Below are 27892 nucleotides of genomic sequence, written 5' to 3'. Positions count from 1 at the left end.
GCAGGCTGAGGGCCGCGCGTGCAGGGAGCCGAGTCCCCTCCCGCCCGTTCCAGCAGGCTGAGGGCCGCGCGTGCAGGGAGCCGAGTCCCCCCCCGCCCGTTCCAGCAGGCTGAGGGCCGCGCGTGCAGGGAGCCGCATCTGTCCACCACGTAAGCGCCCCCCCGGTGTAGCAGGTGTCAGAGGGGAGCTGCAGCGGGCCTCCAGCGAAGTTAATCAGAAACCGCAGCCGAGCTCCCGAGGCGAGGCGATCCCTCTTGCTCTGGGCGTTGCTGCCTCAGGCGAACTCTGTATTGGGCCTGGATTAGTCCCGCCCCGTCTGTGGCCGCGTGCCCTGGGCCCGCCCCGGGGGAGAGCGCGGAGGGGTGGCTCTTGCTGCAGTCACGCCCGGTGCTTCCGCCTGTCCCCCCTGCTGCTCCGGCCGGTCACGCTGCTGCAGGTCGGCGCCGGTACTCTCGGTCCGGGCGCTTCCCCGCCGGACCGGGGGATTGGCTGTGCGACCGCTTCGTCCCAGAATGCCCCGCATGGCGCGTCATTGAAGAGAGACCATGATGGCGGCGGCCGTGGCTGCGGGGGGGGCTCCTGAGGTGATCGCCCAGCTGGAGAACGCGGCCAAAGTGCTCATGGTGAGGGCCCCCCCGGGCCGGGGAGGAGGGGGGCAGGCAGCGCCGTGCCCGCGGACCCATCTTGCCGCCTGCATAGCCCCCGCAGTGCCCTGCACGGGCCCCCTCCCGTCTCCCCTTTCAGAGCTATCCCCCGATGCTTCTGTGCCCCCCATAGCAGTTTCCATGCATAGTTTTCCGGAATACCTTCCCCTGCCTCGCTTATATTACCGTGGCTAGTCTGCCGCCGTCCCTTCAGGACCTTTGTCCTTTTAGGTAGTTGCCCCTCTAACCCTTTTAGCTTCCCTTGGCTCCTGTTTTCCCTTCTGGCCCCTTCAGAGCACAACCCTCCCCACCCAGGAGCCTGCCACTCTGTAAAGTCTCACTAGAGGCGGGGAGGCTTACATGTCTTTATTCCCATGTGCTCTAACCCATCTCTATCAACCGACATTCAGCACTCTCCTGGTCCCTTGTTGCCATTTCCCGCTCCTTTGTTGGTTCCCCAGTACTTGCCCCCCGAACCCCACAAACTGCCCTCCTGTCACCATCAGTGTCACCGCCACTCCACTGGAAACCAGCAGAGAAATCTCTTCTCCCACACCTATCTCCTCCTCTCTCACTCTTGCAGAAACTATTGTGTGGGTTACATAAAACATAGCTATAACTGCCTGTTCCAGCTTTCCCTCCTTGCAGTAATGGGAACCGCAAAACACCAGGGGTGAATTGCAAACATGTCATACGAGAGGTGGCTGATTTCAGTAGTGGGTGAAGTGGTCCCTGAACAGTTTGTAATGTGTTCTGTGGTTATAAAGGCTGCATAAAGGTATTGTGTGTGGAACGTAAGACCTTGTGATGTATGGAACGTAAGACCTTATGAGTGTGACTCTATTGCCCTGTGTTGTGAAATACACTCAAGGAGTCAAGAGCTTTGTTGTGAACAAACAAAAGTACTCCACTTAAAGTACCCGCAGCACTACAACAAAGCTAGTAATTAGTATTTTGATATTTATATAGCAAAGGATTGTATAAAAAACTCAGCATGAAACATTTTGTGAGCTGTTGTCTGAGTTGCAGGTTTGGTTTTTTGTATTTTCAGAGTTGTTTTTGTTACTTCAATTAATGTGGAGTTCGTGAAGGGTAAAAATCCTCATAGGATTATTAAATATTTATAAAACAAAGTTGGATTAGAACTATGAAGTTATTTAACTGACTTTATTTGTGGTGGTCTGATTTTCACCATCACTTAATTGAAAATTGCTTTGGATTTTGGAAATGAATGTTGTATAATACAGTAACTCCTCACTTAACATCCTCCCGCTTAACGTTTCAAAGTTATGTCGCTGCTCAATTAGGGAACATGCTCGTTTAAAGTTGTGCAATCTCCCTTATAACGTCGTTTGGCTGCCTGCTCTGTACACTGCATGTAAAATTTTGTGGAAGAGCAGTGACTTTATAAGGGAGCATTGCACAAGTTCCTCTTCTCCGCCTCCCTCCCAGCGCTGAGGACTTTTTGGGAGGGAGGGTGAAAAGCGGGGAAGCGCTGCGTCTCTACTCCTCCCCCTCCCTCCCAGAAAGTCTTAAGCCTGCCAAACAGCTGTTTGGCGGTAATTAGGACTTTCTGGGGGCAGGGAAGGAGAGGGGATGCGGTGTGCTCTGGAGAGGAGGTGGAGTGGGGGGTGGGAAGAGGAGCGCCTGGAGTGGAGTGGGAACGGGAAGAGGTGAGCCTGGAGCATCCCCCAGCAAAGTCAGCATCTGTTCTTCTCCGGATAAGCTGCCACTGCTGCTGCGAAGGTGCTTCCTAGTGTCCTTGCCTGCAGCAGGCTGTGCCTGTGTGGGGTAAGCCAGGGGCACTTCCCAACCACAGTACAGTATATAATGCCTTTTGTCTGCCCCTACGAAATTTCCTTGGAACTTAACCCCCCGCATTTACATTAAATCTTATGGGAAAATTGGATTTGTTTAACATTGTTTCACTTAAAGTTGCATTTTTCAGGGACATAACTACAACGTTAAGTGAGGAGTTACTGTATTGAGTATACGGAGGAGATAATTTCTGTATATGGAGAAACTTAACTATTTTTTTCTAAAACACAAATAAATGCATATAAGAGTCATTAAGTGTTAAACATTTAAACATCATATAAAACTAAGTGCCTTTTAATTTTTTCTTCTGTATGAAAAGTTGTACATACAATAGTTTGAAACATAAACCTATTTTAATAATGCTTATCTGTGAAGATTTTCCTTCACAGTGTTATTTTCTGATTGCCGTTAAAATTCTGACCTGATTGATAATTTGAAAGACTTTGACAATTTGGTGGGCATTCAGTGGAGCTGAACACAATTTAATTAGGAATCTGGCTGAAATATGTAATATTTATACTAAAGTAGTGCCCAGAGGCTGCATAGTATGAGGTATTGTGCACATACTGAGACTGTCTCTAACCCAAATACAGTAAGTAGTTAACAATCTAATCTCTTCAAAATTAAAGTGGTCTTAATTCAGGTTAGTTTAATTTACAATAAGAGAGTCCACACAGGGATTGAATGTGGTTAAACAAATCTGTTTTAAATTCACACCTTTAGTTAATTTTGGATTAATTTTCCTGAGTGTTCCTTTGAAGTTAAACCCTTAGAAGCTAATGCCATAAACTCACATCTTTAAGCAAGTGAGTAATTCCTTTGAATTACGCATCTGTAAAACTGCAGCATCATGAACTAAAAAAATTAAACGTGTATTCCCCCACCAAAAAAAGCTGCAAATTTAATTAAAATTGCCAAACAAAGCTCTTGTCTTTGGAAATGTATCAAAATAGCTATTCTGGAATAATAATTCCAGAACAACTCCCCATGTGGGCACTCCTAGTGTGGAGTAAGTGTGTCCACGTGGACTTATTTTAGGACACTCTTATTCCAGACTGACTTTCCACATGGGGAAGTTGTTCCAGAATAACTCTTCTGGAGTAGTTATTTTGGTAAATTTCCAATTGTAAACAAATCCTTAATAGGAAACATTACAAAAAATAAATACTAAGAATTATAGATAAAATATAACAATTAGAAGTATGCAAATAGCCGTAAATTGAGGTAATGTATATGAAGATGTGAATTACGTTACATCTCATACACGTGCTTGTGAAACTCATGAGTAATATTAGACATTCAACTACCAATCTTAGACTCCCTTTTTTGAGCATATCTGATTATGGTGGTAGAAGGACTCATTTTTATAAAGGCAATTTAATAATAGAAGTGTATTGTTGTTATATTAGATGTTACAGGCAGGACGGGGGCAGGGGAGAGAGATGATTAGGAGGCTTTTTTTAGGTGAGAACCATTAACTTTTGCAGCTTAAAAACAAGTGTCTAGTTGCATGTGGGTAGAATATAACCTTCCAAATGTTTAACTGAATTTACACTAGCAAATGTAGTATCTGATTGTCAGTATCGTGTAGTTTCCCTTTGCTTGTAGTAGCGTAAATGTTAGTATAGACCGGCTGAGGCACTTTCATATGAAGCTTTCATTAAAGTGGTGGTAAAAATATGTGAGCCCTGTTTATGGTAGTGCTTACACAGATACAGAAAAATGGGCAATACATTCGCTCTTGAATATACAGCTTTAGTACCTCTGCTGCTACTCAGCATTTTCAAGATGTAGTAGAATGAAAACTGATCAGACATTTATCTGTTTTCACTACTGTTACTGGAAACATCGTGGAAAAGATTTAAACTGACAAGAATCAGGGCCATTTTACTCTGCTGCAGAAGGCTAGGGTGGCAGAGGCAGGCGCTAAAGCTATTCATGGGGGATTTGGAGGTTGGAGGGAGGGGTGAATTAGCAGAGACCCCCATCACAGCAGCCAGGAGGCTCTCTCTAATGCTCCTTTCCCTCTCCGGTAACCAGAGGGTATTTTAGTTGTTGGAGGGGAGAATTCAGATTGTTCAGACAACTCTGAGTTGAAAGCTATGAAAGATAGGATCCCAAAGCTGGGCCCAGGGACAGCATGATGAAAGGAATCCCAGAAACTGTGGAAGCATAGTTTGTGTCTCACCAGGACAGTCATGGTCAGTGAGGTAAATTTTTCAAGTCATTTGTGTATAAAGGGAATCATGAATGAGGGCGGGAGCCTGTGTGAACTGATTATCCACATCCACACCTTCACACACGTGGAAGAAACAAGTGGAGAGCCATGATGGAGGGGGAAGAAAAAGTAGGAAGAAAAAGTACTGAAATGTTTGTAAGAAGCTAATGAACAGGAGGTGAAACTGGCATTATTAGAGGAGGTAAGCGGGTGGGACCCTGCTATAAGAGATGAATGGGCAAGCAGTTATGAACAACCTTGTAGGTGGGGGCAAGAAGGTTGAACTTTTCTGCCTCGTAATTGGGGGGTGGTGGTTGGGCAGGTGGCAATGGAGAGATTTAGAAGAGTGTTGTGATGTGTTCACTGTGTCAGACAAGGAAGATGGTCTTAGCAGCTGTATTTTATATGGATTAGAAGGGGGGTGATATGAATGTCAAAGAGATTCAAGTATTCATAATGGGAGATTTATGTGCTGAAATTAGTATTTTAAATATCTTTTGACTTCAAAAAAGTGGAAGTTAAATCCTATTGAGGAAAATAGAAAGGAGCATAAACTTTGGTAAGTGAAGTGTAAAAATATATTTAGGAAGGCCAAAAAAGAATTTGAAGAGCAGCTAGCCAAAGACTCAAAAACTAATAGCAAAATTTTTTTAAAGTAAATCAGAAGCAGGAAGCCTGCGAAACAACCAGTGGGGCTACTGGACAATCAAAATGCTAAAGGAGCACTCAAGGACGATAAGGTCATTGCAAAGAATTCATTTAGTTTCTCCGCATCGGTCTTCATGCCTGAGGATGTGAGGGAGATTCCCAAACATGAACCATTCTTTTTAGGTGACAAATCTGAGGAACTGCCCCAGATTGAGATGTCATTAGAGGAGGCTTTGGAACAAATTGATAAACTAAACAGTAGTAAGTCACCAGGACCAGATGGCATTCACCCAAGAGTTCTGAAGGAACTCAAATGTGAAATTGCAGAACTACTAACTGTGGTATGTAACATCATTTAAACCAGCTTCTGTACCAGATGACTGGAGGATAGCTAACGTGACACTAATTTTTAAAAAAGGCTCCAGAGGCGATCCTGGCAATTACAGGCTGGTAAGCCTAATTTCAGTACCAGGCAAACTGGTTGAAACTATAGTAAAGAACAGAATTATCAGACACATAGATGACCATGACTTACTAGAATTCTTTTGTGGGGGTCAACAAGCATATGGACAAGGGTGATCCAGTGGATAGAGTGTAGTTAGATTTTCAAAAAGCCTTTGACACGGTCCCTCACCAAAGGCTCTTAAGCAAAGTAAGCTGTCATACGATAAGAGGGAGGGTCCTCTAATGGATGGGTAACTGGTTAAAAGTTGGGAAACAAAGGATAGGAATAAATGGTCAGTTTTGAGAATGGAGAGAGGTAAATAGTGGTGTCCCCCAAGGGCCTGTACTGGGATCAGTCCTATTCAACACATTCATAAATGATCTGGAAAAAGGGGTAAACAGTGAGGGGACAAAACCTGCAGATGATACAAAACTACTCAAGATATTGAAGTCCAAAGCAGACTGCGAAGAGTTACAAAGGGATCTCACAAAACTGGGTGACTGGGCAACAAAATGGCAGATGAAATTCAGTGTTGATAAATGCAAAGTAATGCATATTAGAAAACATCATCCCAACTATACATATAAAATGATGGGGGCTAATTTAGCTGTTACCACTCAAGAAAGAGATCTTGGAGTCATTGTGAATAGTTATCTGAAAACATCCACGCCATGTGCAGCAGCAGTCAAAAAAGCTAACAGAAAGTTGGGAATCATTAGGAAAAGGGATAGATAGTAAGACAGAAAATATCATATTGCCTCTATATAAATCCATGGTATATCCACATCTTGAATACTGCATGAAGATGTGGTTGCCCCATCTCAAAAAAGATATATTGGAATTGGAAAAGGTTCAGAAAAGGGCAATAAAAATGATCAAGGGTATAGAACAGCTTCCATGTGAGGAGAGATTAGTAAAACTGGAACTTTTCAGCTTGGAAAAGAGATGACTAAGGGGGGATGTGAAAGAGGTCTATAAAATCATGACTGGTGTGGAGAAAATAAATAAGGAAGTATTATTTACTCCTCGTAACACAAGAACTAGGGGTCACCAAATGAAATTAATAGGCAGCACGTTTAAAACAAATAAAAGGAAGTATTCACACAACACGTAATCAACCTGTGGAACTCCTTGCCAGAGCATGTTGTGAAGGCCAAGACTATAGCAGGATTCAAGAGAGAACTAGATAAATTCATGGAGGATAGGTCCATCAGTGGCTATTATCCAGGATGGGGAAGGATGGTGTCCCTAGCCTCTGTTTGTCAGCAGCTGAAAGTGGGCGACAGGGGATGGATCATTTGATGATTACCTGTTCCGTTCATTCCCTCTGGGACACCTGGCATTGGCCACAGTCGGAAGATAGGGCTAAATGGACCTTTGATGTGACCCAATATGGCCATTCTTATGTTCATATTTAAATGCTGTGTTTCTTGCAGGGTGGGGTTTAGACATTCTGATAAGTTTGTTAATTTTTATACTTTTAGATCTTTCTTAAGAGAATGTATAAACTGTAAAGAAATTCAAATAGTTTAGTAGATTACCTTAATCTCTACTTTTTAAATGTTTGGTTTTTTTTTAAATTAGCATTCTTGATATTTATTTCAGTGGGGTAGCGTGTTAGTCTGTATCTGCAAAAACAACAAGGAATCCTTGTGGCATCTTAGAAACTAACAAATTTATTTGGGCATAAGCTTTTGTCAGCTATATGCCCAAATAAATTTGTTAGTCTCTAAGGTGCCACAAGGACTCCTTGATATTTATTGTTACTTTAAGTTAACAAAGTTTTTTTTCGGTGGGAATTTCCTTTATTTTCTTTGGTTTGTTTTAAAGTAACATAAGGTGTACTAAGGGTATTAATTAGGCATCTGCATTACTTAAAAGTTCCTCCTGAACTCCTGCAAACACTGACCTGCAGCCCATAAAAAATTGATGAGATCCCAGTCTTTTCTCTTGCTAAGTTCCTCTTTCTCTCCCTACATATTAAAATAAATCTGGCTGCTCTTATTTGTAGTACCTTTCAATAAACTCTGTTCTGGTGGTCCTTTTAAACAGTGTCCTTGTTCAAGGGGTATAGCATGGAAGCTCATCAGTCTTTGGTATAAGGTGTAGTATCAGTACTTAAACATGACTACAGCTTGAAAATTCAGAAGGCTGAAGAGAATTTAGGATCAGTGTTCACTGAAACTTTTATTTTGTGTCCACTGTATGCAAAAGATATGTTCTGAAATATTTTCATCATATAAAGTATGCACAGTTTTTATTATTTATATTGTGGTAATACCCAAAGACCCCATTGTGCTAGGTGCTGTACGAATATGTAGGAAGACATTCCCTGCTCCAAAGAGTTCAAAAGCTAAAATTCTATGATGCTTTTTAGGATATAGTTTAAATTTATGTAACAACTTATACGATTAAAAGACTACATAACTAGCATACACCAAAAGCTTGATGAACTGAATTGATCCTTCTCCTTCCCTTCCAGATGGTACAGGCCTCCCCATGTAAATGCTTATGTTGTTTTCTGGATCTCCCACTCCCAGCCCATGTGGTGCTTGAGTGCTGATCATTAATTAACATTGATCAAGCTCTAACTTCGTTAATTGTCCATGAGGATCTGAGAAGCAATACATATTCTGGGCCACCTGGGATGGAACATAAATCTGATTCTTGTGTGGGAGAATGGGGACTGCTTGTACATGGCAGTTCATAACAGTGGAAGAACAGCTTTGCTATAGTTGAGGTTCAGATTCACTGTTCAGTGAAAACAACGAGGAGTCCTTGTGGCACCTTAGAGACTAACAAATTTATTTGAGCTGATGAAGTGGGTTTTAGCCCACGAAATTGCCCAAATAAATTTGTTAGTCTCTAAGGTGCCACAAGGACTCCTCGTTGTTTCTGCTGATACAGACTAACACGACTACCACTCTGAAAACTGTTCAGTGTGTAGATGACTTTTCTAAATGGCCTAAAATCCAGATGCTGACTCAGGTTGTCTTGAAAATTGTTCTGCCGTATGGTGGGGGAGGGGGTCCTGGGTAGGATAAGTGAACCAAATTTGGGATTGTTTGAGCAAGATGTTCTCAAATAAAGCCCTTCTAAAAATCCTATTAGATTCCTTTGGTTCTTATGATGCTTTTTTGTGCACACTTGGGGCTCAAACTATTCTTCTAATCCTCCTGGAATTTATATCGCCTGCTAGGATTTATCTCAGCTAGGGCACGGCACGCACCGTCCCTCTGGAGAAGCAATATTTCAGAAATTATTGAGGGTAAAGTGAGTCAATCCATGCTGGAGTTCCCAAAACTGATGCACCAAAGAGAATGAAATAATGATGTGCAGTAAAAGTAGGACTCTGTTGCATGCCAGGAGGTTTGCAGGCAGCCAGACATTAAAGTAAATGGGGGGCTCAAAGTGACATGCTATGGTCATTGAACTTGAGCAGCATACGTGCACTGTGAGTTCAAGTTCTACCTTTGGCAGCTTCTTGAGAATGTGTTGTGCACATTACTTGCTTTTTACTTGGATTCTACAGCAGCTCCTTTTGAAAGTTTTGCCCTGAGACAAAGCTGTTCAAAAGTGTTCTAAAATCCACATACGTTATGCAGTTTTATTTAGAGGTATTGTCAAGAAAAAATAGCATTAATTAAATGGAGGGAAGATGGAAAAACTCTTGTGAGCAGTTAGGATAATTAAATCATGACTCCTGCTCCTCAACCTTTCCCTGAACAACGGTACTATGTGATTGAGGAAAAGCAAGAAACTGAGTCATTTTGTCTAGTGGTTCCTGATACATTCCCTACTTAGCAGGAGCTGTTCAAAACATTTTAAGGTTCTTACTACTAACAGTATTTCTAGGGGAAGTCTACGACTCTGTCCTTCGTGAAATTTATAGTATGGACTGCCATTGCGATCAGTTATTGGGTAGTACAGTTTAGAAATATTTCAAAAGCTATCGCGTTACAAAAGCTTTAGTATCTCTTCTTAGAGACAATAAGCGTGTGTGTGCTGTTTGGAGTGACACACGCTGAGAAATTTACTCAGTGGTTTAAGGGAACAATTGCTGTCCCTAGAGTCCAAGCACAACGAGTTCAAATCTTCTGTTCAGGTCAGAGGCACTGAGTTCCTGGGGCATGCTCGACCCCCGCTCTGCCCCAGGCCCCGCCCGCACTCCACCCCTTCCCCCAAGCCCCCACCCTGCCTCTTCCTGCCCTGCCCTGTTCCACTTCCTCCCCAGCCCTCACTCTGCCTCCGCTCTGCCTCTTCCTGCTCTGTTCTGCCCCCACTCCTCTCCCTCTCCTCCAGCGCCTCCTGCACACAGCTGAATAGTTGATCACTGGCGGCTGGAAAGCGCTGGAGAGGAGGGGGAGGAGCTGATCAGTGGGGCTGCTGGTAGGTGTTGAGCACCCACTGTTTTTTTTCTGTGGGTGCTCCAGCGCCTATGGCTTAGGTGATTTGTTTGCTGTGCATATGAGTGTTCTCAGCCTGCCTTTCTGCTTGGTGTCTAGGACCACAGTCAAGCTCCTTTTGGAAGCTGTGGAAGTTCAGCACTCTACAAATACACCCTCAGTGCAATCTACCTGAGTCCCTCTTTGGGACAGTTTGTTGGCCTGTACTATGTCAGGGAGACAAAACCAACTGATGCCTCCCTTCTGTGGGTTGGAGGGTTGGGGAGGGAGCATTGAGCTGATCTGGACAGATACAGACTAGAGATGAGGAGCTAATGCAGGGGCAGGAAAGGGACCAACCTGCAATCACTATCTTTTGTGCCTGGGGTAGTGGTTGCCAAGGAGCCAGAAGCAGTGGATGGGGAGAACTGAGCTGTAGTACGTATGGATGCTGAGAGAATTTCTTTCTAGTATATATTTTTAAATAATTTAACACCCAGTAAACTTAACACAGAGTTAAGATTGCTCAGTGCTGCCTATGTCCTTCCAGAATGTGAAGAATGACTAAACCTATGCCTCTGAAACCCAGAAATTACAAAGTTAAGGTACACGCTAACCATGTAATGCAACCTTAACTCTGCCCCGCAGAGATGGCAATAGCCGCTTGAAATGGTTCAGTAAGGGTGGTGCAAAGGTTGAACTACCTAAGGAAGTGGTGGACTCCCTATTCCTTGAAGTCTTCAAATCAAGACTGGATGCCTTTCTGAAAGGTATGCTTTTGTCAAACATACGTTATTAGGCTCAGAACAGAAGTAACTGGATTAAATTCTTTGGCCTGTGTTATGCAAGAGGTCAGATGAGATCATCTAATGATACCTTCTGGGGTCTTAAAAATCTATTAATCTATAATAAGTGGAGTTAAGTAAGGACTAAAAATGTGTCACTCTTTTGAGTTCTACAGGATTGAATTCCAGTATTTGTCAGCATGCACTCCAGCATGCTCACAGTGTTAGGTGCAGCTGTATTGATTAGCTGAGGAGTTAGCTGGAGCGGGTTGGCAGAATTATCCCTGTAATATGAGGTACCTTGAGAAATCAAGTAAGAGCTCTCCTGTCGGAATAAAAACCCACAACTCTGCAAGCAGCATAAGCTACATTGTAAGGAGAAGCTCTCCTGCCAACATAGCACTGTGCACGTGAGCGCTTATGTCAGTGTAACTTATGTAGCTCAGAGGGGTGTGTGGAATATTCACCCCTCCCCCCCCCCCCCAGTGACATAAGTTTTGCTGACATAGGCTGTAATGTAGACATAGCCTTAGCCAAATCCATTCTCATTCTCGGTGGCTTTTCACGCGAGTGATGGTTCTTTGTCTTTAAATCTGTCATCTATTGGCTTTTATGGCACTGTTTACTCATTACTTTTTCCTTACCTCTTAAGTTATTTCTTCACTGTCTTATTTGGTGGGTCTTCCATTTTCCCTCACTTTTAGTAGACATCCCCCAATGACTCCCACCTTCTGCTCTGCCAATGTCAGCCTTGACTGCCTCTTCTTTGCTTCTCCTTCAAGCTCTGTCATGTTCCCTTTTGGTAGCTTCCTGTATTACAAAATAGCTTTGCATCATTGTCAAGGAAATGTATCAGCCAGCTACAAAATCTACTGGTCCAGCTCTTACTGTGATGACTGAATAAACAGCTAAAGATTCATGGCTCACTATGTCTACAAACAAACAAATTCTTCCCAAGGGAGATAGAGAGGCTTAATTATAAAGCCTTTATTTTGCTAGGCTGTTTTAAGTGGGATTAATAACAGGTGTTTGGTAACTTGACTACAATGAATTGTACATCGGGGAGAATGTGTTGAAGTGAGAGGAGACAATAGTTGCTATTTTGGAGCTATCCTAATGCTCAAATTACAACAATTTTCTCTGGGTACCAAAAAAAAAAAAAAAAAAGTCTGGTGAAGAAGTTTAATATTAAACTGGCCAAGATTTTTTTTTTAAGTGGGTGTCTAAATCCTAATTTCAGTACCTAAATAAGTGTTCTGATTTCCTAGAATGATAAACAGCTGGAAACTTGCATCAAGGGGAGCTGTTGAATGTTCAAAACTTTTAAAAATCAGGCAGTTTATTTAGATACATGTGAAGGGGGATACTCACCACTGATGCTGCCTACTGGCTAGGTGGGGTGTGGCAGGCTGTCTTCCTTCTGGGCATCCCCCTTTCCTATAGCTGCTCTGCCCTGCAGTAGTCTGTCCGCCCAGTATGAGAAAAACAACCTCTGAGCGACATAAGTTTCGCTGGCATAAGTGGTAGAGTGCATAGTGCCACTGCTCATTGGGGATGGTTTTATTATGTCAACAGGAGAGCTCTCTCCCGTCAGCACAGAGTGGCTACTCAAGTTAGCTTACAGTAGCACAGCTGCATCGGTACAGCTGTGCTGCTGTAATCTTGCTAGTGTAGACATGGCCTTAGTTAGGTCACTGTCGCCAGGCCTCAGGCAGCAAGAGCTCCTATGGTACTCCTCAGGATCTTGGAGTGTAGATCCACTGCCTGCCTGCTACTAAACTATTCTGTTCTCCTTTTTAAGCTTCTCATCCAGCCTGTGCAGCCTGGGCCCAAAGCAGCTCTCTAACTCCTTCCTTTCCAGAGTGGGGTTTATAAACTCTGTCATTGCAGTTTAGAATGGCGTCAGGAGTGCTCATTTTATGAAAATGTGTGTTGTTTTTTTTTTAAAGCAAAGAACTAATTATCCAGAGACAGAGAGAATGAGCAGTAAAAGAGCTATATTTCTACATCTGATCTTAAAGCTGTAAGTGTTAAAATGTAGTATTTTCTTTTTAAACTGAATAAAAATGTAATAAAATTGAAGATTGTTTCTGCAGTTGCACAATATTGGTCACTTTCATTTCAAACCTTTTCCTTTCATTCTGCCACCATTTTGGCCTAAAACTGGATAAAGTTAGAAATTTAGTAGTCTATAGCTGGAGTGTTTTTTAGTTTCCTTTGTAGGACGTGTTTCTGTACCTCATCCAAAATGCTGCTCTTTTTCTGTTGATATTGTATTTTCTCTGGCTGGAAGTAAGATAGACATCTTCCTTTCAAGCAGATGTCAATACTTCATTGTCTGGCCAAAAAGGATTTTGAATGAATGAAGGAAATTAAATGAATGGAAGAAGTCCTCAAGGAATCAATTCTGAAACACTTCTAGAGGAGAGGAAAGTGATCAGGAACAGTCAGCATGGATTCACCAAGGGCAAGTCATCCCTGCCTGATCTAATTGCCTTCTATGACGAGATAACTGGATCTGTGGATGAGGGGAAAGCAGTGGATGTGGTGTTCCTTGACTTTAGCAAAGCTTTTGATACGGTCTCCCACAGTATTCTTGCCAGCAAGTTAAAGAAGTATGGGCTGGATGAATGGACTATAAGGTGGATAGAAAGCTGGCTAGATAGTTGGGCTCAATGGATAGTGATCAATGGTGTTCCATGTCTAGTTGGCAGCTGGTATCAAGCGGAGTGCCCCAAGGGTCGGTCCTGGGACCGGTTTTGTTCAGTATCTTCATTAATGATCTGGAGAATGGTGTGGACTGCACCCTCAGCAAGTTTGCAGATGACACTAAACTGGGAGGAGAGGTAGATACGCTGGAGGGTAGGGATAGGATACAGAGGGACCTAGACAAATTGGAGGATTGGGCCAAAAGAAATTTGATGAGGTTCAACAAGGACAAGTGCAGAGTCCTGCACTTAGGGCGGAAGAATCCCATGCACTGCTACAGACTGTGGACCGAACAGCCAGGCAGCAGTTCTGCAGAAAAGGACCTAGGGGTTACAGTAGACGAGAACCTGGATATGAGTCAACAGTTGCCAAGAAGGCTAATGGCATTTTGGGCTGTATAAATAGGGGCTTTGCCAGCAGATCAAGGAACATGATCATTCCTCTCTATTCGACATTGGTGAGGCCTCATGTGGAGTACCGTGTCCCATTTTGGGCCCCACACTACAAGAAGGATGTGGAAAAATTTGGAAGGAGTCCAGCGGAAGGCAACAAAAATGATTAGGGGACTGGAGCACATGAGTTATGAGGAGAGGCTGAGGGAACTGGGATTGTTTAGTCTGCAGAAGAGAAGAGTGAGGGGAGATTTGACAGTAGCCCTCAACTATCTGAAGGGGGGTTCCAAAGAGGGTGGATCTAGACTTTTCTCAGTGGTACCAGGTGACAGAACAAGGAGTAATGGTCTCAAGTTGCAGTAGGGAAGGTTTAGGTTGGATGTTGGGAAAAACTTTTTCACTAGGAGGGTGGTGAAGCACTGGAATGGGTTACCTAGGGAGGTGGTGGAATCTCCTTCCTTAGAGGTTTTTAAGGTCAGGCTTGACAAAGCCCTGGCTGGGATGATTTAGTTGGGAATTAGTCCTGCTTTGCATGGGGGTTGGTCTAGGTCCCTGAGATCCCTTTCAACCCTGATATTCTATGAATGAGGAAGTCTGTGTTCTTATTGCAGATACCAGACATACTTTATAATTGTGCTTCGAGTGTCTGCTTGCAAATGATGAGGGGGAGCTTTACAAGGACAGGAGGATGAGAAGCCATCAATTTCTGCAGAATTTAAGATGTCATAATTGAAAATGGATTCCTTGGGTAGGAAATGGATGTCATCTGTTTTGACTTGGTGTATATTTTTGTAAAATTTTGGGTGGGCATTGTGAATTGGGTAGGGATTTAATATGACCAAAGGTTCTTATGGCAGTGGGCTTTTTAAAGGGATGCAGAGTTTTTGAAGAGTGTAATATTGTTTTTGGTGTTGAAACACTTTGTCTTCACACACAAACTTGATTTAAAGATTAATTTTCTGAATTTTTGAATGAGCATCAAAAGTATATGCCAAGGCAATTTAAAAAGTTCACAGGAAAGAAACTGTGCTCTGACAGATCGTTTGATCTGGGTTCTCCTCCAGGTTTTGGGAAGTGTGTAGAAGTGGAGTTTTGGGGTGGGAGGAGTTGTATGTGAATGTGATATGAGGAACATAGATTATGAAACAGAATGAATCAGAAGAGATGTGTTTTAAGTGTTTAAAGTTTTTTCTTAATTTTTAAGCAGTAAAGTTCAACCTGAATAAGACTCTCTGCCTTTCCAGCCTCCCTTCCCCTCCATCTTATTTTGCCTTTCCAGGACCCTTTATTCCAAGACCAAGTAGCACAGCTCCGTACTGTGTCAGCTGCACCCTTTTCATCTACTTACTTTCTTTTCCCTCTTCAGTGCCTTAAGTCCTTAGGAGATCAACTTAATTTATAAATATTTAAAAATAAATGTAGCTGTTTATAGACATGAAAGCAACTCTGTAGGCATGTGACCCAGGCTGTCACCATCGGTAACAGACAAGGAGAGAAACAGGAAAAACAAAAATGAGCTGCATCCTGCCACTTTACCATACGCACAATTCTGCACAGAATATTTTTTCATCTTAGACTAAGATTGAGAAAATCAGAAAAAGCCTCATCCAGAAAAAGCCCTGCAAGTAGCAGACAGTTTAAATTTGTTTCAGGTTGGAGAGAGAAGAATTTTTAATATGCAGAATGTCTCAGTATAAAATTCTTCAGTTTCCCAGTACTTCCTTGCCTCCTGATGCTATAGAGTTCCTTGGCAGGACATGTACTTTTCTTAATTTTTTTTCCTCCTCCAAGCGCTCCCTGGACTATGCTTTCACAAGTCCTTGTTTACATGCTGCTTTGCCTACCTCAGGCCTGGTCTACCCTTAACATTCAGGTCAGTATAGCTGTGTCCTTGAGTCCTGTAGCTATGCCAAACTTAACCCTGGTGTAGACACAGCTGGGTAAACAGAATAAATTCTTCCATTATTAAGCTGTCATTGCTTGGGGAGGTAGAAGCCCCTCTTCTGTCATTATAGGCTGTGTCTACACTACAGGGTTGTGCTGGCATAGCTACAGCACCATGGTTATGCTGTTGCAGTCCCCCTAGGGTAGACATGGGCTTAGTGTAGTGCATCACAGGTTGGTCTTACATTTTTCTTTTGCGTCTTTGGGCTTGGCTACACTTGCGAGGAACAGCACAATAAAGGAGCCCCGGGCACACTGGCTCACTACCCGTCCACACTGGCAAGGCACATAGAGCGCTCTGACTTCGCGGCTACAGCGCTGCTGGTACTCCACCTTGGCGAGTGAAATAACGTTTGTTGCGCCCCTGCTGGAGCGCCGCAGCACCAGTGTGAATAAGGTGTTGAATTACTGCACTCTGATCAGCCTCTGGAAATGTCCCATAATCCCCTTAAGTCAAGTGTCAGAGTAGCAGCCGTGTTAGTCTGTATTCACAAAAAGAAAAGGAGTACTTGTGGCACCTTAGAGACTAACAAATTTATTTGAGCATAAGCTTCCGTGAGCTACAGCTCACTTCATCGGATGTAGCTCACGAAAGCTTATGCTCAAATAAATTTTAGTCTCTAAGGTGCCACAAGTACTCCTTTTCTTTTTAAGTCAAGTGGCCACTCTTGTCATTGTTTTTGAATTGCTGCAGGATATGCCCTTTGAAAGCTCCGTTTTCTGACAGCGGGTTGCTTATCTGCTACGAGACAAAGCAAGCCATTAGTGTGGAATGCTGTGTGAGAGAGAGAGAGGCGGAGGGAGGGGAATCTGCTGCTGTCTGAATTTACAAGACAGCATGCTGACATGCTCTCAGCCCCCCAAAAACCCACTCTCTCTCCCCCCACATACACACACACTCCACCCCATCCCCCACATTTGAAAAGCATGTTGCAGTCATTTGCGTGCTGGGATAGCTGCCCACAATACACTGCTCCCAATGCCGGTGCAAGTGCCGCAAATGTGGCCACCCCAGTGTGCTTGAAGCTGTCAGTGTGGACAGACTGCAGCGCTTTCCCTACTGCGCTCTCCAAAGGCTGGTTTAACTCAAAGCGCTTTACATCTGCAAGTGTAGCCATGCCCTTTGTAACTTTTCCACTAATACACTAAAATTCTGAAGGGCACTTTTCAGCAAGGCTAACAAAACAATCTTGGCCATTCTAGGCCAAGTCATCTTGGATATACCGTATTCTGAGTAAAAAAAAAAGCTCTTTAAAAAGTGAACTTCAGGTGATTTTTCAAACTTTAAAACTCCTTTTCTGGCTTTTATCAAACTTCCTTAAATTCTATTGTGAGATGAAATGATGTCTGTGAAATTTCAGAAAGATTGGTGGAGGAAGGGTTGAAAAGTGGGATTATAACGGGAAGTTAGCTTCAGCCTTAATTGTGGAGCACCTATTATTGCTCCATAATTTGGTAAACAAATACTTCCAGCTTGAGACATTGTATATCAGGCTTCTCTCTGGAGAGCATATTTAAAAATTTATATTAAATATGCTGGCAGTCGTGGTCTTGATTGAAATTCACCCTGAAGTGAAAGGTTCAGGTCTCTACACCATGTGCACACTATGCGTGTGTCTGCACTGGCCCTACAAAGGTTGGTTTAGAGGAAGTCAGGGGAGAGGTGCATTGAATCCACAATGACATGAATCTAGTGGCCCTCACTATTTAAATTTATGTTGCAGCAATACCCAGAGCTAGATACTGCACAAACAGACATGTTCCTACCCTGTAGAGCTTAAAATTTAAGAAGATAAGTGACATACAGAGTGGTTTGGAGATGGATATGATTGTATACATACAACTTTTGCATTTAAAACTTTTTTCTTTTTATAGATCAGCTGTCTCCTGCCCCTCAACCCTGACCATCATACATTGGTTTTGCAAATGGCTCTGCAGAACTGTGGCTGCTATTCCAACCCTTAGACTCCTATACCTTGCCTTCAGGCTAAGGTGATGAATTTTACCCCTGCAACCTCCCACACACATCACCTGCAAAAAGCTTGCTTTCCGAGGCCTGGTCTACAATGGGGGGAGATCAGTCTAAGTTAAGCAACTTCAGCTCCGTGAATAACGTAGTTGAATTCAACGTACTTAGACCTTCAACGTACTTAGACCTACTCACCGCTGTGACTGCTGCTCCCCCGTCGACTCTGCCTGTGCCTCTCGTGGCGGTGGAATACAGGAGTCGACAGGAGAGCACTCGGGGGTTGATTTATCGTGTCTAGACTAGACGCGATAAATCAACCCCCGCTGGATCGATCGCTGCCCTCCGGTCTGGCAGGTAGTATAAACATACCCTAAAACAGACTTCATGGGATGATGAGGTAACCTCTGTAGAATTTAGTGCAGCAATTATAGCAGTGCTATAATTTTGGGCATCCTTGAAGTCATAGACTAGAAAGAAAAGAACGCACATTACAAGCTCATTACTTACCTTTTTTGTTCATGTAAGTGCAGCAAAAGTAGAGAATGTGTCCTGCAGTAGGAGAGAGAGAGCTGGCGGTGTTGTACATGCTGTAAGTCTAGTAAACAGATTAGGCAGAACAGACTCTCAATCTCTGCCTTAACTTAATTTTTGCATTAAGCCATGTTTGTACATTATGGTAATTGCAGAACTGCTACCTTAAATATATATCTGTCCTAACTTTGTGTGGTGATAACTTTATTTTAGACAGAAAAGCACCATTAAAAATAACTTCCATAATCTCTCAAAGACTTACAGCAAGGGTGCCCAAACTAGCCTATGGGGCTGCTTGTGGTCCTTGCAGGTGAATGAAGTACCTAGACAGAAATTGGAAGTCTCCCGTTGATTCACATGGGATGGATTACATTACCAGTACACAGGAGTTCTAAGACAACTAATACAGAGGTCAGGAAAATTAATCTTTCCACAGATAACCTCAAGTCTAACCTATCAACATCTATCTTCTACCTATCCACAAACTGACCACTACAGAGTGCATGTACACTAAGTTCCCCCCCCCCCCATTAGTTTAGTACTAATGCAACTCTAGTGATGGTAGCTACAGGTGAATCAGTAATACAGACAGGATGAGAGGAGGGACAGGTGTTATTTAACTTTGTGTCTTCTAACCCCTGTGCCCTAACTATACTAGTGCTTTCACTGGTGGAGTTGCATGGGTGCTGGTAAAGCATATACAGAAAGAGAGTGAAGGCTTTACCCCACCTCACCCTTATTCCAAGATTAAATTGCTTACTTAGAAGGAATTGAATCTTGGTGCTGTTTATCTCAGAACCTGGAACCATTTTGGCATCCGTTTTATTAGAGGAAGGTTTAGAAGGATAAGAATGTTGCATCACACTCTAAAAGTTGCAAGACAGAAGCTCTGCCTGTTCTGGGTCTTGCAATTATTATTATTGCTTATTTGTATTGCTGTAGGGTATAGAGGCTCTAGTTGGGGATCTTGGCTGGATTGTGCTAGACACTGAACGTGCACATAATGAAGAGGCTGTGCCTTACCAAAAGAGTGTACAGTTGGTGGTTCTCAAACTGTGATCCATGAGCCACTGGTGATGTGCAGAGAACTTGCCCTGGAGAGCTAGCTGGTCACAAGGTGTCATCTTGTTTCCGGTTGTTGAATCATAGTAAGACAGCTAAAAGATGTTAAATATGTTTTCTAATATTGGGTTAACAAGTAAGTAGTTGCAGGTCATGAATAGGAAGGAAGATGGTACCTGAGATTGCTTTTATTTGAGATATACAGTACAAAAAATTGAAAACCCCTTCAGTAATGAATTTCATAGCTAAGGGCCCCTTACGGAAAATGCCTTACCTTGGGTGTGTTTGAATCTGGGTTCAGTCAGCTTTACCTTTCCTGTCTAATGCAGCTCCTGTGCTGGGTCTGGAGAAAGAGGTGGCCCCTCAAATACCTATGCTCTAGGGTTCAAAGATGTGAAGCAGAATCTTGAAACATATCTGATGCGGAATAATATTGGGGACAAAAGTTTGGTGTGAATTTAAAGCGTCTAAGGGCTTGTCTACACGTGGAGTTAAGTAAATTCCTGAATTACTGTGTGGATAAACCCTTATCATATAATTTACTTTTCACTGTTTATGTTTTTTACTATTTCATTGTCCAAGTTGAGGGGAAATACAAAACTAACTAGTCAGCTTTACTTTCAGATTCTCATACTAGCAGTATAGAGCAGTGTTTCAGTTGCAGGGGTTGTCAATTCGACTTTTTAAAGTTTCCATTGGAATCTCTAGAAATTATTGAAAAGTTTGCTGGCTGTAACTTTATAAAAACATTTTTAATAAAAATTCTAAACCTACACTGAATGCGTCACTTGAATCTTAGGCCCGCAACATGTTGTATTTTGACACAAAAGCTGTAGCTATGTATGTACATCTGCAGTGGTGTACGCTGTGTGTGGGCTGTCTGAATCTGGTTCAACACTGACAGGTTAAAGTAGTGAATATGGGGAAGTATTTAATTCTTGTGGGAATACTGCTTTTTTTCCAAATTCTCTTGCAGTAGTCTTCCATGGAGTGGATGGAATCTGGACTGCTTGTGTTCTAATAGTACTTGCTGAGAGGCTGGCAAAAGAAGTATCTAAAGAAACTGATGCAGTTTTAGCTTGTTCTGCTCTGTGGACACTTGCCAAGCAATATTATACACTGGACAGTAAATCAGAGATTCATAAAATTAGGGAATGTGAGGAGACTGACAGTAAAGGTCAGAGTAGCTACACTGGTGATCCTGTGGCAGTATGTATTATTTTAGTGCTAAACTTGGTACCCTTCTTCTGTGCTAATAAATATACTGTGGAACCTCAGAGATACGAACACCAGAGTTACGAACTGTCTCGTGAACCGCCCACCACATTTGGAACTGGAAGTAAGCAATCGGGCAGCAGCAGAGAGACAAAAAAGCAAATCACAGTACAGTACTGTGTTAAATGTAAACTACTAAAAAAAGGGAAAATTTTTTACAAAAAGATTTGACAAGGTAAGGAAACTGTTTCTGTGCTTGTTTCATTTAAATTAAGATGGTTTAAAAGCTGGATTTTTCTTCTGCATCTAATGTAGAGTTGAATCAGGCAGAGCAGGGACATGAACCTGGGTGTCTCGTATCCCAGACCAGTGTCCTAACTGGATAGATAGACATGCAAACTCACCTGCCTGTGTGCCTGAATCAGAAAGCTCAGGTTTCAGTCAAAAACCAGATATTTTGGCACAATTCTGTTTTTGCAAAAACATTAGGAAGATTTTGATTTTGTTCCAGTGCAGAATGAAAATAAATTTTGAAACCTCAAAAGTCACTGCCTACCATGAAATGGAACTGACTTCTTCTGGTCAGCTCCAATGCTTAACCAAAGCAACAGTTTCTGTGATTTAGGACTTTGAGGATGCAGCGTCCTGAAAACCCTCCTATCGCTTTCTTTAAAAGCACAACCAGGAAAGGAGGTAGAGGTTGCAATGGATTTGGGAAGAGAGAAAACGTATTGGAATAAGAAGTGAGTGAATGTGGCAAAGGTGGTGAGAAACACCTCAGTGCTAAAAAGTGGCATAGGAAGGAGGTGCAGGTGTATGTTGCTTTTATATGTATTGAAAATATTATATAAAAAGAATGAAAGCAAACTGCTGTTCATTATAAAATTTAGCACATATTTCAACTTGCAAAGGACTTAATTAAAAGACTACTCTAGTAAAATCAGAAGGTGAAGAAGGCAGATTTTGTTTAAAGTTTAGAATCATCATGATGGCAAGAGATGAGATAGTAAATATGTAGGAGGTAGTTCCTCTGACAGTCATGCATGGGTTCCAAATATAAATTGAAAAATGCTTGGCAATGGGAAGCTTAAATAGATTGTATCATAATTCATTTTGGAAGACTCAGAAAATGAAAGTCCTTTATACTTTTAGAAAATCTTAGGTCCCCTTATTGTCTTTTGCAGATCTAATGTACAGCCTTTGCTCAAATCTTAGACTTCAGCTCAAATTGAAATTGTCTTATGGACATGCTGATTCAGCTTGGCTAGCTTTGCCTTGTTTTTTACCTGTTACAGGCTCCAGGCTCCTCTTCATAGCAGTGTCTAGATACCATTTTGAAGGCTATGGTATTGAGGCAGAAGAACCCCTACCATGTGATCAACTGTCTCTGCAAACCACTAGTGGTCCACAAAACTCTGGGAATAACTGCGTTGTTTGACTTGACAGCGAGGAGAGGCAAAGCTTTTCCCAATATTTAAGCAGGATCAGTTTGGAGAGTAAATTTAATTAAATCACACTTTCGTTAGAGATCTCAAGGATTTTTTTTATTTCTATTCTTGACAAGTTTGCAATTCACTTCACTTGCAGGCATAAACATTGCCTTTGGCAAGATGGTTCCTTCTGACTTGAATAATAGCAGGTGGGAGCAATTTGATCAGTTTCTTTAAAGAAAGTCCTCTGGTAGGCATATTTGCCCACCCTCAGTACTGTGTTTAGGCTACACTGTTCATATGAGACATTTTCTGTAGGTGGAAAGACTGTGAGTACCAGTCTAAAGCACTGCAATGCACCATCTGTGTCATTCTTTTTAAAAATAGTAAGGTCTGGAAGAATGCTTAATTATTCTGCTGTGTAGCCAACTAATTTTTAGAGTTCCCTTCTAGTAATTATAGAAAGAGACATTTCTTAAATAATTAAATTCAGCCATGATTAGCTGTATTCTTGCATTACATAAGGGGCGTGAAAATATACAACCCTTAGAGCTAGTATAGTAAATCTTTCTACAAAGAGTGAAAACAATACATCTGGTGCCTGTTTACTGTTATGCCAGATGTTTTTTACAAAAACATGCAGCTCTGAGATAATGCTATAAACTGGTTAACTAAAACATGCTTTAATAGAAAATCAAGTGATTATTAAAATATGTAATGGAAAAAATATTAGATGCTATAAATTTTGAGATACTGCTGTATGTAACTGGTCAACTGTACACCCAGTGACAGATGGAGGTAATAAGGGAGCTGAAATTCATGTAAAAACACAAGAGGCTTGTATTGTTTTTGTTTAATATAAATAGTCCAAAAGTGTGTTGGGCACTTCAGATATCTAAGAAAACAAATTTCTGTCCCAGAGTTACTTGTCTGTTCAGGCAGCATATGGATGGGGTAGAAGATGTGCTTAGGCTATTTATTTGTGAGCGTGTGGGACTACATATGCAGGTTTGGGTGTTCAAAAAAATCTTGCCCTCCTTTTAAAAACATTCTTTTTCTGCTCTTGAGTGCTCTATGTTTGACCTATTGGCCTTTTTAGATTTTTAACTTGTGCCCACTTGACTGCTGATTTCAGGTTATCCAGCCCTTGTCCATTTTTATTTAACCCTTTCCCTGTTTTAAGTTTCATTCTTGTAAACAGATAGATAGGGCCCTACCAAATTCTTGGCCATGAAAAATGCATCACAGACTGTGAAACCTGCTGCTGGCCCCCCCGCCCCCCCCGCGAAAGCTAATCTTTTGTGTGCTTTTACCCTATACTGTACAGATTTCATGGGGGAGACCAGTGTTTCTCAAACTGGGGGTCCTGACCCAAAAGGGAGTTGCGGGGTTATTGTAGGGAGGGTCACGGTATTGCTATCCTTAATTCTGTGCTGACTTCAAAGCTGGGTGGCGGGAGAGCAGCGTCTGTTGGCTGGGAGAGCAGCTCTGAAGGCAGTGCCCAGCCAGCAGCAGCACAGAAGTAAGGGTGACAGTACCATACTTCTGCACTGCTGCCTTCAGAGCTGGGTGGCCAAACAGTGGCAGCTGCTGACTCATGGCCCAGCTCTGCAGACAGCAGCGCAGAAGTAAGGGTAGCAGTACCACAACACCCCCCGACCCAATACAATAACCTTGCGACCCTCCCACAACTCCTTTTTGGGTCAGGACCCCTACACTTACAACACCATGAAATTTCAGATTTAAATAGCTGAAATCATGAAATTTACAATTTTTAAAATCCTATGACCATGAAATTGACCAAAATGGACCATGAATTTGGTAAGGCCCTACTCATAGACTTAAGGCCAGAAGGGACCATTGTTGTCATCTAGTCTGACCTCCTACACATTGCAGGCCATAGAACTTCACCCATCCACTCTTGTACTAGATCCATAATCTTTGTCTGAATTATTGAAGTCCTCAAACCATGATGTAAAGACTTCAAGTTAGAGAATCCACCATTTATTCTGGTTCAAACCAGCAAATGTCCTGTGCCCCATGCTGCTGTGGAAGAGGAAAAAACCCCATGGTCTCTGCCAATCTGACCTTGGGGGAAATTCCTTCCTGACCCCAAATATGGCTGTCTGTTAGACTCTGAGCATGTGGGCAATAGATACCAGCCAGACACTTAAGAAAGAATTCGCTATAGTAACTCAGAGCCCTCCCCATCTAGCATCCCATCTTTAGCTGCTGGAGATATTTGCTAATAGCAGTTGCATTTAGTAGGCCATATGTCCTTGTAGGCAAGTTCGTCCCACCATCCCCTCTGTCAACTTATGAAGCTCGGACTTGAAACAAGTTAGGTTTTTTGCCTTCACTGCTTCTGTGGGGAGGCTATTCCAGAACTTCACTCCTCTGATGGCTAGAAATCTTTATCTAATTTCAAACCTAACTTGTTGATGGCCAGTTTATACCTGTTTGTTCTTGTGCCAACGTTGGCTCTTAACTTAAATAACTCCTCTACCTCCCTAGTGTTTAACCCTCTAATGTATTTATAGAGAGCAATCATATCTCCCCTCAGCCTTCATTTGGTTACGCTAAACAAGTCAAGCTCCTTAAGTCTCCTCTCTTAAGGTAGGTTCTTCATTCTTCTGACCATCCTAGTAGCCCTTCTCTAGACCTGTTGCAGTTGGAATTGATCTTTCTTAAACACAGGAGACGAAAATTGCACGCAGTATTCCAGGTGAGGTCTCACTAATGCCTTTTCATAATGGTAGTAACACTTCCCCATCTCTGCTGGAAATACATCCTCAGATTGCATTCGCCTTTTGCATGGCTTCATCACATTGGTGGTTCATAGTCATCCTGTGACCGACCAATACACCCAGGTCTTTCTCCTCCTCTGTCACTTCCAACTGATACATCCCTATTTTATAGCAACAATTCTTGTTGTTAATCTCTAAATGCATGACTTTGCACTATTAAATTTGATCATATTTCTATTACTCCAGTTTCAAGGTCATCCAGATTTCTTGTGTGATATTCCATTCCTTCTCTTTATTGGCAATACCTCCCAATTTTGTGTAATCTGCTAATTTTATTAGCACGCTCCCACTTTTTGTGCCAAGTTCATTAATGAAAATATTAAATAAGATTGGTCCCAAGACTCAATGGTAGCAGATGACAGAACGAGGAGTAATGGTCTCAAGTTGCAGTGGGGGAGGTTTAGATTGGATATTAGGAAAAACTTTTTCACTAAGAGGGTGGTGAAACACTGGAATGCGTTACCTAGGGAGGTGGTAGAATCTCCTTCCTTAGAGGTTTTTAAGGTCAGGCTTGACAAAGCCCTGGCTGGGATGATTTAACTGGGAATTGGTCCTGCTTTGAGCAGGGGGTTGGACTAGATGACCTTCTGGGGTCCCTTCCAACCCTGATATTCTATGATTCTATGATCCTTGAAGAAATCCGCTAGTAATCTCCCTCCAGCCTGACAGTTCACCTTTCAGTATGACCTGTTGTCTCCCTTTAAACAGTTCCTTACTCACCTTTTTGACTCTTATTATAATCCCCAGGTTCTCCAATTTAACTAGTTTTCCATCTGGAACTGTATCAAATGCATTACTGAAATCCAGGTAGATGAGATCTACTGCATTTGCTTTGTCTAGATAATTGGTTACCTTCTCAAGGAAAGAGATCGGGTTGGTCTGGTATGATCTAACTTTTGTAAAACCATGTTGTATTTTATCCCAGTTACCATTTACCTCTATATCCTTAACTAGTTATTTGTTCCAAGATGTCCTTGCATACAACTGAGGTCAAACTAAAGGACCTGTAGTTTCCTGAATCACTTTTTTTCCTTTCTTAAAAATAGGTACTATATTAGCAATTCTCCAGTCATAGCGTCCAACCCCTGAGTTTACGGATTCTTTAAAAATAGCTAGGGGAAATGTTTATAAGAAAAATTTATATCCTCACATTTCAGGGCATAAGCTGTTACTTGTGGTTAGGAAGACACTTTCCTTATGAGCATGTTATTTTGTAACTGTCTTCTATAGGTCTTATTGATCTCCCCCTGGAGTATTTGGTACTCTCCACTATGGGTGTGAGGACACCAGAGTAGAATGACCATGGGTCTGATCTAGTGTGGGATTTCCTATATTCTTATTAGGCCCCAGTGTGACTTTGGCAACTGAAATGTCATTCCAGCTTCTTCTTTTTATTTCCTAAAAGAGAACTTCCCCTTCTCTTTGCACTACCTAGTCCCATAGCCAAGTGAAGATGTACAGCCCAAGTCTGAAGTTCAGTAAAGACTTGTCCTGATTATGTCATCTTGTTGCTGGTGCTATAAAGATGCACTCCATAGGCTACTTCCAGTGCTGGACTTGTATCTTCCGAGAGCTGGGATCCTTTTTATGCCATTCTTGGGAGCTTGTCAATGGATCAGGTGCCCCATGTGGTGGTGCTGATGTAGTCATTGGGGGCACAATGCCCTGAAGCAGCTCTTCGTGCTGATCAGTACGCTAGTTGTGGGGAGAATAGGGCTGTTGGGTTTACTCTCTTCTCTGCTCCATGTGCTTCTGGACTGATGCCTCTAAAGGGGTGATAAGGCCATTTATTGGGGATTGCTGATAGGACTACTACCCCATATGTTGGTGCTTGGGGATGGGGGAGCTTCTGGGGCTTGGACTGTGGCACAGTTCCTCTTACTAGTCCTGGTAAGAATGGGAGGAGTGGGAGAGATGCTGTAGTCATTACTGAATAGGGATGGTGTTAGTGGGATTCTGCAGGGGTTGGTTCTAGGCCTGTTCAATGTTTTTTCAATGATCTTGAAGAAAATATTAAATTATTGCTGATGAACTTTGTGGTGAAACACAAAGGTTGATGGTGACAGTAATATTGGGTGACAGGGCAGATATATGATCTGGATCACTTGGTATGCTGGGCCCATTCAAACAAATGAGTTTTAATAGACCCAGATGCAAGATCATACATCTAGAAACAAATAATGCAGACCATACCTACAGAATGGAAGACTGGAGCCCGGAAAGCAGTGACTGGTAAGAATTTGAGGTCCTAGTGAACAAAGAATTGAACAAGAACAGTTTGGCATTAAGCAAGGCCAAAGAACCACAGGTGCCATGTTTGTACTTCAGCAAGGGATAGGGAAATGCCTAGAGTACCAATAGAATAGCTTCTGGGCTTCTATCGTCGTGGGAAAGGTATATGATAAAGTGGACAGAAGTATGCTCACACCACTGCTGAGGAAATGTGGACTGTTTGATGTATTAACTATGATGAATGCTGTATATAGATCACCTAATACAGTGATCCAAATATGTTTTGAAATCTCAAGTCCCTTTGAAGTGAATGTTGAACTGCGCCAGGGGTTGGCCCTAAATCCACTGCTGTTTATCATATTGATGGACTATGTCAGCAGGAAGATCCCAAGAAGAAAAGATAAGCTGCTATGTGCAGATGACACAGCAATAAGAACATCCTCAGAAGAAGACCAAGAGGAAATAGTAAACCAGTGGTATGACCAGCTAAGCTGCCATGGGATGAAAATGTGCATGACTAAGACTGAAGTCTTCTGGGTCAGTAGAGGTGCCAGAGGGAAATTGGATGTAGAGATTAATGGAGTGAGACTAAACCAGTCTGACCAGTTCAAGTACCTTGACGGCTGAGTCATGGAAGATGGTGAGCTGGAACATGATA

The 27892-nt window shown here is 42.4% G+C and overlaps 1 protein-coding gene across 6 annotated transcripts in view; it reads left to right on the top strand.

Moving 5' to 3' along the window:
* Positions 1-286: 286 nt before the first annotated feature.
* XPO4 (exportin 4) overlaps positions 287-27892 on the top strand; it is a 126870-nt gene continuing 99264 nt past the window's right edge. For 2 of the 6 annotated variants that reach the window (XM_073339810.1, XM_073339775.1), the window contains exon 1: positions 288-623. In XM_073339810.1, the coding sequence (XP_073195911.1) occupies positions 546-623 (78 nt within the window). In that variant the 5' untranslated portion in view covers positions 288-545. Of the gene's footprint in view, positions 624-12892; positions 12967-17877; positions 17981-27892 lie in introns of those variants that run through there. The other 4 variants (XM_073339801.1, XM_073339820.1, XM_073339791.1 and 1 more) reach the window with 4 other exon arrangements.

This window comes from Lepidochelys kempii, chromosome 1 (genome assembly GCF_965140265.1).
Source record: "Lepidochelys kempii isolate rLepKem1 chromosome 1, rLepKem1.hap2, whole genome shotgun sequence".
Classification (NCBI taxonomy): domain Eukaryota; kingdom Metazoa; phylum Chordata; order Testudines; family Cheloniidae; genus Lepidochelys; species Lepidochelys kempii.
The sequence above is the reverse complement of the archived record's forward strand: the minus strand, read 5'-3'. Positions and strand labels throughout refer to the sequence as shown.